Source organism: Panthera pardus, unplaced genomic scaffold, assembly GCF_024362965.1.
Source record: "Panthera pardus isolate Hobbes unplaced genomic scaffold, ASM2436296v1 HiC_scaffold_16, whole genome shotgun sequence".
NCBI classification, from domain to species: Eukaryota; Metazoa; Chordata; class Mammalia; order Carnivora; family Felidae; genus Panthera; species Panthera pardus.
This window is the reverse complement of record NW_026526721.1, coordinates 85554754-85567867: the sequence shown is the minus strand read 5'-3', so window position 1 is coordinate 85567867 and position 13114 is coordinate 85554754. Positions and strand designations below refer to the sequence as shown.

The 13114-nt window shown below is 36.0% G+C and overlaps 1 protein-coding gene across 1 annotated transcript in view; it reads right to left on the bottom strand.

The window, feature by feature from the left end:
- Positions 1–13114, bottom strand: part of CCDC39 (coiled-coil domain containing 39) — a 51586-nt gene that overhangs the window by 2983 nt on the left and 35489 nt on the right. The window contains exons 14-17 of the mRNA XM_019463254.2: positions 5014–5137; positions 1224–1383; positions 698–804; positions 47–187 (exon numbers count right to left, since the gene is read on the bottom strand). Of these exons, the coding sequence (XP_019318799.2) occupies positions 47–187; positions 698–804; positions 1224–1383; positions 5014–5137 (532 nt within the window). The remainder of the gene's footprint in view (positions 1–46; positions 188–697; positions 805–1223; positions 1384–5013; positions 5138–13114) is intronic.

Genomic DNA, 13114 nt, shown 5'->3' with positions numbered 1-13114 from the left:
AAAACATACAAATATCAAAGATCAGTTTTTAAAAAGACAGTGATACCTGTTTAGTTACTCTCTCTAATTTTGGCTTCTGCTCCCCAGTTTCTTTATGTAGCTGAGATGAAAAAGCCTGCTTCTCTGATAATTTTTCTTTGACATTATTTGTTAAGTGCTCTATAACTTCTAAAGTATTTTCCATGCTCTGCAGAAAATAAAGTGTTAACATATTGGTTAGAATCAATAACTTACAACTTGCCAATTTTCAAGTATTCATTTAACTTTAATTCATTTGTTTTTATATAAAGCTTGCTTACCAAACACATTGTTTTCTCTTTCAGTGATGTGGTTTAGTAACTACTTTCTACTAGATTATTTTTATCTTTCAAATTTTGTTTAAGGATCAATCTTTAAGGTGATCTTTAAGGAACTGAATGAAATAAAAATTTATTAAATAAAATTTAATGGATAATTAGCTATAGTTCATCAGCTAATTAAGAAGTCGTTATCAGCAGTCCATCCTGTGCTGAGTATTGTGGTTTTAATTAATTTATTTAACACTTTGGTCACTTATTTTTCTCATTCAAATGAGACTTTTACTCTCTATTTCTCTAAACAAATTGTCTTCTTTGTACAAGATAACAAGATAGTAGGTGTAATAATAATGATAGTTAACTTTTACTAAGGACTTATTACTAAAGTGTGTAGAATTTACCTGGATATCTTCCTGTAGTTCCCTGACTTGTCTTTGTTTGTATCTGTATTTTTCATCAATAGCTCTTTTTTGTTCTTCTAGTTGGATTTTTAGTTCATACTCATCACCTAGAATTAGAGAATTCTTAAATTTTTAACATGCTGTGTAGAAAGCAAGCTTCAATCTTCTATCTATTAAACTTCTAACATTTTTTGTTATAGGAGGTTAAATTCCTTTATGTCTATTCGTTGAAAATCAATATGGTCATGTAGTAGCCATTCTTGTTTTGTCAACATAGCCAATATGCTGCCATTTTCTTCACATTTGAAATTAATTCCCTAGAAAAGTGAGAATTCAATATCACTAGAATAATGGAAATAACACCTTAGCCCTTATTTTAAAGAGGGGGAGGTGATTAGTTTTTCTGATTCCGTCAAACATGGTACATTCTTGTTTTCCTTGTCTCACAATGTTCCTCTTTTTAAAATAAATAGCTACAGCTTTAATTGCATATATTCATATAAAATTTTTAATAACTCCCACATACTAGATGGAGTCACTTTTTTAAAAGACTGTTTATAGTTGTTGTTGCAACTTCTCAGCACTTGTAAGGTGTTTTCTAGAGCATAGATTTCTTTTTCAGCTTTGTTGATCTTAGCATCCAAACTGTCACCTTCCCTTTGAAGTTCTTCTTTTTCTTGAGCAGCCTATGAAATACAGAATAGAACTGATTGAATAAAATTATTTACTATGGGGGAGAGTGTCTGTTTTCAGGGCAAGAAATAGTTTACTCACAACAATACCAATTTACCTTGGGGCCTACATGTAGCATCAAGCATTTATTTCTCGCACTTGATTTAGAGTAGAACACTAAATCCCTAAGACATTTAAAATATAGCACATAGGATACAAACTGTGATGGAAGTGTAGTAACTAACCAAAGCTTGCATTAAGACTTTCCAACAAAAATTACCAGAAAGCAGGTATAAACTTTAGTGGAGATAGGGTTAACTTGGAGGTGGCTTCAGACTAGATATTCAATAAGGAGAATGTATGTTTCTGGCCTGAAAGAGGCTTAGGAATACTTTCTCATTTTAAGTCAGGAATAAAAGAGGTGAGCAGGGTACACCTAGGAAAGTAAATGCTTAGTATTTCCAACCCAGGATTTCAACATCTTTGAACAGTTAAGTAAAATTAAAATCAGAGTACTCACTTCAATAGCACATATTAAACTCAGAATAGAAAAAGTTAGCATGACATCTGTACAAGAATAACATGCAAGTTTGTGAAGCATTCCATATCTTTAAAAGAAACACTGCATGATTCTACTTACATGAGATGCCTATTATAGTCAAATTCACACACAGAAGGTTGCATGGTGGTTGCCAGGGGTTGAGGGGAGGGAAAAACTGTGACTCTGTGTTTAACGGGTAGAGAGTTTCAGTTTGGGAAGATGAAAAAGTTCTGGAGATGGATGTTGGTGTTGGTTGCACAACAGTGGGAATGTACTTAATACCACTGAACTGCACACTTAAAAAATTGTTAAAGTGGCCAATTTTAAGTGTATTTTACCATATTTTAAAAATAAATTTTAAAAATTAGAGAAAGATAATTGCTAAAAGTGGCTGGGAAAAAATACAGTCTATAAATTGCTGAAAACCAAAAATTCCTCAGTAGTAGACCTACTCAGTGACTTTTCCAGCTTAACTCTGTCACTGGGCTAGGCTGTCAAGAGTTGAATCCAAAAAGTTTCAAAGAATTTCCCTAAATAAAGGTTGACAGGGATAGTACATATATATTAAAAAGTGCCAAAAGACATCTTTAATCAAAATCAACTAATAATTTCATTTGTTAATTTATTCAATCCCTACGTATGTGTATTTAAACCAGAAAGTGGTCATTTAAAAAATTATTGGTAATTCCTTAACTCTTAACATTTTCACTTGTATTTATTATGCTTCAAAATATGTTACACATTTTTGTAGTAAAAAGTACATAATAAAAAATATAGCTTAGAAAAAGTTCTTAGATAAATTATAATTCCAGTACATAGAGTATAGAATTGGCAAGTTTTTTTATTTGAAAAATACTGTAGTGGGAGAAAGCTAGAATGAATCAAAACAGCTAGATTTTAGTTTTGGGTTTCCCACAAGTGAGTTGAGTAACAATTCACTTTCCTTCTCCAAGTTCAGTTTCTTTATTTGTCAAACAAAGGTGCTGAGTTTGTACATTTATACATATTTTCTGATCTAATTCCATATATACCTTAAACTTCTAGAAACTCCATGATCCTTTTTGGCTCTAAGAGAATAGAGAACGTATACCTTTTATTGTAGATTTAGAAAGCTGATATTAGGGTGAAATTTTTATTTACTCCTTTCTGTCAGCATTTTAAAGCATATTCTAGTAATTTCATTTTCTAATAGTTTCATTAAATTGTGGTCAGAGTTGAGCTGTTTCCTTATAAGGACTATGTAAGATACATTGAGTTTAGTTACAAAGAAATAGTTTCATTTTTATACATCTGGCACATGTAAGTGTTAAGAGTAAAACATTTAAATATGCTATACAATGAAACATGGAAAAATGTGGCAAGCTGTGGACCCTGGAGAGGATGGAAAGTGGAGTGGCATTAGGAAACTGGGAAGGTAACTGATCACCTCTATTCATCTTATATATCCCTTATAGTGACATTTATCTAGCAACTTCACTGTGAACAGAAGGCATATACTCTTTTCCTCAAAAAATTTGCCTGTTTTCCTGAAAAATGGATGCATTATTACCACCATCATCATCACAGCAATAAAAATAATGACAGCTAACATTTACTGAGGGCTCATTTTACTCCAGGCACTGTTTAAGAGCTTTACATATATTTCTTCATTTACTTCTCACAGCAAAAGTAATAATATCCTCATTTTGCAAGTGAGGGAACTAAGCACCCCAAATGATTAAATAAATTATTCAAGGTCACTTGATGATGGAGGCACTCTTAACACCAGTGCTTTTAGATAACTCATCACAGCCCTTGTTAAAAGAGAAACTTAACTGGAATTGCAACATCTACCTTCTTCCCAACACTGAACAGACTAGAGCCTACCCTTCACCCCTCAGGGACTCTCAAAACCAGAGAAAAAGTCTGAGGTTTCCTCTGACCTAGGAATCTTGTGCCACCATCCATGCCATCCATGCCAGAGAAAAAGTCTAGGTCAGACTCTCAAAACCAGGAGGAAAGTCTCATTAGTATAGGGCAGAAGCCTCAAGTAATACAGACTGATAAGTTACAAGAAGGGTTTGACAGCTGGGACTCCTTTCTCATATAGGTAGAACTTCCTGAGGCAAAGTGGCAGGCATATCCTACTCCATGCGTCTGTTAAGAGCATGCTCAAAGAAGGGCTATAGAAGGAAACTTGGAAGATTAAATACAACTCAAAGGAAAGGGAACATCCATCCATGAGGGCCATCCTCTAAAGGTGTGAATTGGGAGATGTTCTCACTCCTATCAGTGTATGATAGAGGAAAAATGAATTAAATTTTCCATTCCCTCTTAGTGTCTTGAGTAACTTCCCAGACCTCTGTGTAAGGTAAATCACACCTATTCAGGGTATTTTCTACATGGGAAAGATGAATATAGCAGTACTCAGGGAAATGCATCCGATTTCTGATCACTTCTCCATTTCTCCTTATGGGTTACTAGGTAAAGATAACCATGAAATGGCAGACAACTCTCAAACATCAGAATAGAGCAGATTCACCTGATGTGTCTGTCTCCCATCTAACATGAAGGCAAAGGAACAGTCCTCTTGCTCTCTGGATATCTGCCTTACCAGAGCTGCAGTGGTAAATTGGAGAATAAGATTCAAAGGTGGTGTAGCTCCAGGGGATGATGTGGTCTAGGATACAGCCATATGAGCAGATAGCTATGGGGAAGTAAAGCTTTGAGCCTGAGGTGTTGAACAGGTTGTTACATGAGTGTTTATTAAAGACATGCAGGTCTTAGGATAAAACAGATTATAAATCTTGAATAAATGAGGGAAAATGACATGACACAAATGATAGCCAAAAAAAAAAAAAAAGTATCAAAGAGTCGTCCAGACCCCTCTTTGACCTCATGGACTCAAGGTGTATAAAAATAATACCTTCAGTACCTCCACCTAACCACTAATGTTTTATAGCTCTAGTAGCTATGAGTGCGCCATGAAATTTGAAATTGCATGGCAAAAAAAACCAAAACACAAAAAACAATGACATTTTGGTTATTAACAAAGAGCTGGCAAGATACTTGCCAGTACAAAAGATACTTCACTATATCACAACTATGAATCAATTAAGATTACCTTTATTACATAATAGGCCTGTGTTTTCTCCTCTTCTCCTTCAGGAGGCAGCATAACAACAGTAAGGATTTCATATCTGTTCTTCAGCTTATCAATTTTACTTAGCCTCTCATGAAACTCAGCACTAAAATGGAAAGAAAAAGAAAAATTAAGCACTGAAAAACAACGTACTTTTTTAAAAAGGACTACAGTATTCTTATATAAGACATTTGTATTACTACTGAATTCAAACAGGTTAAATGTGTTCTTTCTTTTCAATTTATAATTAGTGGGAAGGTCTCAGGCTTCACCCTATTTGAAAGCTAAGAAGTTAGCCTGCCATTGTTTCATGGATGTTGGCATGGATGGTGGCACAAGATTCCTAGGTCAGAGAAAAAGTACTTTATCATTTATGGCATACCAAGCAGCATGAGATTCCTGCTTGCAGTGCTCTTGAAATCCCATGAAGCTGAGAAGGGGCTCAAATGGATGCTACACACACCACAGGTTTATATCACAGCTGAGAAACCGCAAGCTAGGTAAGCCAAATATTTTATAATGGAAACTAAGCAAATATATTCAATATTTACTCCACAGGGAGGATACTGCCTCTAGCTTCTGAAGCTATTTGGTGTCCTGCTGGAAGCCGAGCTATCCCAGCCTGATGGCAAGGCCCAGGCTGTGGATGGATTGGTGACTGCAAGGCGGCCCACCAACAGTACTTGTACTCCCGCTTGTAGGTAATTTGGCCTTAATAAAAGTACCTTGGGTATTGTCTGTTGGAGAATTGCCCTTGACAGGCCCCCTGGGAAAAGAACCATTAGGAAAGAAAATAAGGTTCTGCAAGAAATTGTGCGGCCTTACATTTAGCCCTTGCCATCCCCTATGGAGACTCCTCTACTTACAGGAAGGATAACCTCATGCATTTGCCAGCAAAGAGGGCCTGTAGAGAAGAGACATATGGATTTGAAAGCCCCACTCCAGCACCTAAGGAGTGTATCTCTGGGCACAGGTGACTTCAACTCCTAGGCCCACCTGGCCCCCAGAGGCATTCCAGATGATGACTGAACCTAGTCAGTTAAGGTACAGAATGCTTCATTGGTTCCTAGGTGCATTGTCTCTCTGAGAATGTATGAGGCATGGGTTTCTAAGGCTTTTTTGGCCCCTTCCTGGCACCTCGGACCAAGGCAAACACATTGTTCTTCTGGCTTCAAGTGGTTCAGGAAAAAACAACCAGGAGGTCATGTCCCTGTAACTGTTCCACTTGAGGTGTTGAGAGATAGATGACCTTTCATGAAAACAGCAAAGCAAATGCTTTATAACTATAAGATTATAGATAAACGCAGGTCCATAATGGAATAATGTAAGAGATTAATCAATAATCAAAGGGCGGGACATTACGAGAAAATCGCCATGTTATTTCTTAAAGGTTGATTCCACATAGGAACATTTTCAAAATTAGGTCAAAACATAGATGACATATGCTACAAGGAAATCACTAGACAATATAATGCCACGTTTGCTACAATAAATCGGCCAATTCAACACACTGCTGTTGTCTGTGTCCATTTTATTTTTGTTTTGTTTTGTTTTCACTTTTTCGCTGATGCCGTTCATCCTTCAGGAACCCCTGGTTGCTGGAGCTGGTCTCCGGCACTATCCGAACATCTTTTAGAAGATAGTTTAATGGAAATCAAAACCACAATATCACTTCACAGCCTCAGGATAGCATACTGCATGATTCCATTTATATGAAGTATCTAAAGCAGTCAAATTCACATAGAAAGAATGGTGGTTACCAAGGGCTGAAGGGAGGAGGAAATGCAAGCTTAGTGTGTAGAGCATATAGAGTTCCAGTTTTAGAAAATGAAAGAGTTCTGGAGATCTGACACAACAATGTGAATATTAAAGATATATTAAGCACTGAACTGTACACTTAAAAATGGTTAAGATGGTATATTTGATATGTTTTTTACCAAGATTTTTTAAAGATAGTCCAGAACAGGAAACTTAGTGCCGTTCCTTGCAAGGCATACAGAAATATGAGAAACCCACGAAGAATTGTCTCCCAAGATTTAGAATTTTTATATGCTGATTATTTTTTCCTTTTATTCCAGTAAATTCCTATTTTATGAACTTTTTGAAACTTATTTTATAATAATACTAATAATGCTAATATTTGCATGGCAACATGAAGAATGACTCATTTGCCTACTACAACATCATGAAGGTGCACCATCTAACCATGGCAAACAGAGATCTTCAACCTACCAGTTTTCTTACTCTTAAAGAAAGTTGGTGGTAAAATACATTAAGTGACAGAAGTTACAGCTTTGTAGTAACAGTACTACTGCTGTATTATGAAAAATATTCATTCATCCTTTGTATAACTTGCCTTCCAGCTTAAGATGGTGGACTGAGTACAAGTATATCTCTCCTTCCTAAAATGTTAAAGAATAAAGGGAAAAAACCCACCACAGCTCTGGGAACAAGAAAGACACATTTTGTCATGAATTCATGAAAAAAATGAGAAACAAATGGGATATGACTGGCATGGGGGGAAAATGGAGATATGTACAGAAGATTAATGCAGAAGTAAGAGCCATGTTTCACCAGGGTGCCTAGGTGACTCAGTCATTTAAACATCCAACTTCAGCTCAGGTCATGATCTTGTGGTTCATGGGTTCAAGCCCCACATCAGGCTCTGTGCTGACAGCTCAGTGCCTGGAGCCTGCTTCCAGATTCTGTGTCTCCCTCTCTCTCTGGCCCTTCCCTGCTCACACTCTGTCTCTGTCTAAAATAAGTAAACATTTAAAAAGTTAAAAAAAAAAAAAAAAAAAAAAAGAGCTATGTTTCACCAAAGAAGTGTGGAGAAAATTCAAGCCCAGAAATAAGAAAAAGAGCAAGAATGATCTCTGAGGCCATTTATTAAAGTAATTAATAAAAGGATTGCTACAGAACATTTGGGCCACTCTCCTCAACCCCTCAAAGTATACAGAAATGCTGGCAGGAATTATTTATGCTCCAATGAGAACCTCCCAAATTACGAAAGTTCCTAGCATTGTATGTTGGAGCTGGAGAGAAAAGTAAAAAAGAACATGATGTAATTCCAGGCCCCCAAGAAAGTGGAGGTTATTAAAAAACAAAGTTTCGTCCATAAAGAAAATAAAGTCTTTATCACCCAAAATAAACTCCTTCAGGGAAAAACTCCTTATGACCCTTAAGGGACAGATTAGCCCAGCACCTACGAGCAGTCCTCCCTTTACAGGAGAGACCAGCTGGAAAAAAAAGATCTACCTAATTGCAGAAGACACACATACCAGCTAACTATATCAATCGTCATGATTATTAATTAAACACTTGTTAATAAATATAACAGAAAGCCAAAGACTATCAGACATTTTGGGAAGTTAACGGGATAAATGAAAAGAACAAAATGAGCAAACACAGAACATACCCCAGGAGATACAAAAATAATGCATGGGACAAAAGAGAACTTTCAAAGTATCCCAGTGTCTCAAAAAGATGAGAGAATTTGGATCCAAAACTATCCATAAAGCAAGAATGGGCTAGTATGAAAAGAAAGGACCAATGAAGGAACAAAAATCCTTGCAAATAGTTTTCCCTTTTCAATTTAATTGTAGTAAATAAGAAAGATTAAATCAGTGATCTAGAGAGAAAGAGGAGGAGGGGCAGAGAATGAAGAGCAGGCAAAAAGGAAATGGAGAGGGAGACAGAGAATGAGACTATCTTTAAAAGTAGAATAAAAAGAACAGAAATTTTAAAATGAGAGTAAAATTAAGAAATCCAGAAGACAGATCTAAGAAGACCGATATCCACTAAAAATGAGCCAACAAATCAGAAAACAGAGAGTAGTATGAGAAAAAAAATTAGAGAACTAGTAGAAAAATATTTTCCTGACCTGAAGAAAAGCATTAATGAAGTAATTGAAAGAGTTCACCAAAATTCAAACAAGAAAAATGAAAAAACAAAAATAAAAAATGAAAAGAACCACCCAGACACATAGGGAAATTCTTAAACCCTAAGGATAAAAAGAGTGTCCCAAATCTATTCAGAAAGCAAACAAAAACCAGACACCATACAAAATAAAAGGAATTAGTCTGATAAACCTCTCATAAACAACACTATCATCTAGAAGAATACAAAACAATGCTTTCAAAGTTCAACTGTTATTTAAATATGAGTAGAATAAATATGTTTTAAACATGCAAGAACTCAAAAATTTCAGAAAACATCAATTCTGGAAAATAATTCAAAACATACTCCAGAGAAATGAAATGAGAATCCAGAAAATAGGATGACAAAGGATACATGAAAGAATATTAAATCAAAAAAAGTATATAGCTACATTGAAATTCTTGCTGGCAACTGTACAGTTTAATGCAAGTTATGACAAAGGAGTTCTATAAAAATAGAGACATAATATTAAAAACAATAAATAACAACCTGAAACTATAATTGGTGATTTCAACAATACGTGAAAGTTGGAGAGAGGAAATATAGCAATAAAAGATGCTAAGGTCTTATCTCTTTTATGAATGAAAAAAATCAGAGGCTAATTAATCTTCAGTATTCACAGAGAAATGGGAAGGTTAAAGTTTCTTTTGAATTTAAGAATAACCAACAAAAATATTAAAATTAGAATGTACATATTCCAAACAATAAAAGAGGAAACAAAGGAAAAACAAAATTCAGTAAAGCCAATGAAAGACAGGGAAGACAAAAAGAATACCTATCATATGATCCACTTCTAGGTATTTACTCAAGAGAAAAGGAAGTATATATTCATACCAAGAAAACATATATTCATAAAGCCTAATCTGTAATAGCCAAAACAAGAACTAACTCAAATGTTCATCAATAGGTAAATGTACACATAAATTGGGGTAGATGTGTGCAATGGAATATGAACTATTCAGTGATAAAAATCTAGGGTCAGCAGAACATCCTGCCTGCCCATGAGCAAAGAATGGCTTTTACATTTTTAAATGTAAAGTTATTCCAAAAAAATTGAGAGGAAAATTATACTTCATGAAAAGTAAAAATTCTAGGAAATTCAAACTTCAGCATCCAAAAGTTTTATTGAAACACATCCACGCTCATTTATTTTCTTAGTATCTATAGCTGCTTTCACTCTACAATGACAGAGTTGAGTTGTTGCAACAGAGACCACATGGCCCACAAAACCTAGAATATTTACTATTTAGCCCTTAAAGAAAAAAATTGTGTGAGATAGCTAACTTGTTTTAGCCTTCAAGATGAAAATTATAATTAGCTAACCATCACTCTCACAAAGTTAAAGAGCATCAAAATAAACCCACAAAGATAGAAGAAAAAAAATCATAAATGTGACAGCAGCAACTAATAGAAAATGAATTCACAATAGAAAAAAATCAAGAAACATTTCTTTTTCAAACAGTAATAACATTCATTAACTATAAGAAAGATGATTCCTCCTAAAACAGAGAAGTCACAAATAACCATTACCAGGAATGAAAAGCTACAAACACTATAGCTATTAAAAAATAATAAAAATCTGGGCGCCTGGGTGGCGAAGTGTCTGACTTCGGCTCAGGTCATGGTCTCACAGTTTGTGAGTTCGAGCCCCATGTTGGGCTCTGTGCTGACAGCTCAGAGCCTGGAGCCTGCTTCAGATTCTGTGTCTCCCTCTCCCTCTGCCCCCTTCACCACTCACGCTCTATCTCTCTCTCTCAAAAATAAATATTAAAAAAAATTTTTAAATAATAATAAAATGATACAGAGAACGCTTTATGGCAATAACTGAAAATATAGATGAAATGGAAATTTTTCCTAGGGAAAAATATAATTTACTAAAACTGACTCAAGAATAAATAAAAAATACGCACTGTCCTATAGTCAATAAATAAATTGAACCAACAGTTTAAAATCTTTTTTAAAAAAGGCCTCCAATGGCTTTACTGGTAAGATCTTTGAAAATTCAAGAAAGATATAATTCTACTCTTTCACAGCCTTATCCAGACTATAGAAAAATAAGAAACACACAAAATTATTTTCTGAAAGCCAGCATAACCTTAATAATCTGATGATTTGACAAGGGCAATAGAGAAAGGAGAATTATAACCATGGATGCAATAATTGTGTACAAATGTTACCAAACAAAATCTAGATATATACAAAATGTAGTATGTGGCAGACAAGTTTTGTTTATTCCAGGAATGTAATGTTGTTTGAACTTTGAAAAAGCAATCAGTATATTTAATTATATTAACAGACTAAAGGAGCTACATCATATCAATGAATGCAGGAAAAGCACATAACAAAAGTCAACATCCACTTTTGATGAAACAAAATAACCTCTTAGCAATGAATGAAAATAGATGGGTGCTCCCATAATCTTCTAACGAGTATTTTTTTTTAATTCTACAATTCATACTTAATGATAAAGCAGTGAACATTTTGCCTTCAAAATCAGGCACAAGACAAGGGGACCTGCAGTCACCACTGCTAGTCAGCACTGACCTAAAGGTTAGATAACAAGGGCAGTGAGTCAAGAGAAAGAGAAGTTATAAGACTGTAAAGGGAGACACAAAACTGTCACTGCAAATGATGTGAATGAAATACCTAGAAATCAGAATCTACAGATCAACTATCAGAATTAATAAAAGTTTAAGCAAGTTGCTGGATTCTTAATACACAGAAATCAACTGTATTTCTTATAATGCCAGCAACAAACCAAAAATGAAATAATTTAAAAGGAGATAACATTGACAGAAACATTTTTAAAAACAGCACGTAGCTAGGAATAAATCTTTTTTTATAAAATATATGCAAAACCTCTAAAATGTTTCAATAAATGCAGCTATTGGGTATCCATAAAGGAAAACATGTTATTGAACTCTTAACACAAACCATACACAAAAATCAGTTCCAAGAGAATTAGTGATCTCATTGTAAAAAGGATGATCTAAAGAATGAAGGGTGAGTCAAAGGAAAGAGAGAAGAGGGAGAGGCCAAGACGTTGGAAGAGCATGGAAGTTTATTTTGCATCTTTCATCCCTGAAATTCAGCCAGATCAACATTAAACCATCTTGCATACCTACAAAACTTATTTGAGGATTAAGAAAACAATATGCAAAACTTGAACCACAGAACTTGACAGGTTACACAGAGAGCTGAACTTGGGGAAAAAGAAGCCGTGGAGGGCAGGGAGCTGTTTTTGCTTATGGAAAGAAGATAGAAATAGGGGGAGAGTATGGAAAATCAACCCCTCCCCAAAGCAGCTGGAGAGAAGGTGGAAGAGTGGAAACAGCCCAAAGGACTAAACAAAAAAGGGAGAAAGGAGAGGGTTTAAATTTCATTAAGACTTTATAAACAAGGGGAGTGCAGAGTCTGAAACTTCACAGCTGGATAGGTGGTAGTGCTCTGGTGGGAAGGGCAAATCCTCAGGAACACAGAGAGGTCCAAGGGGTCCTCAGGCCACACAGGGAGTGGCAGTTCTTCTGCTGGGAGGACATTTGGTAGAGACTGTGCAGCCTCCCCACAGGCAAAGGCCCTAGAGAATAACCACATTCACGGTTGCTGGAACAAGGACGTTAAGGGTGAATCCTGGCACCAGAAGTGCGTTCTGATTTACCATAATCCCTGAAACACTGCTGCTACACGAGTGAGTGAACATTTTCTGGGGCAGGCTGGCATCCAGCTGCAGTCTCTGGGCATTGGCAGCAGTGCGGTCTCAAGAACATCCCTGGGGGCAAGCCAGCACCCAGCCATTGTTCAGTGAGACCCTCCCCCAGAGGGTCTGAGTGGGTCAAAGCCACGGTCCCTCAGAAGTGAGGGGTTGGGAAATAGAGCCCCATCTGAGATAAAAGTCAGGTGGGAGGTACTGCCTGGCAGCCTGACAGCTTGGTCATGTACAGTATAGAAGTGGGGAGTATATGGAAGACCAAGACAAAGGAGGGGTGCTTGATTGCAGCCGGGAAGAGCACAGAGTTCTGAAACTAGAAACTGAGTAGCTGGGTGATGCCATTTTCAACCCTCCTGGGCATGCACATACACACCTACACATGCCACAACAATCCACCCCAGTAAGCTAAGCAGCGCCATCTAATGGAGAATGGAG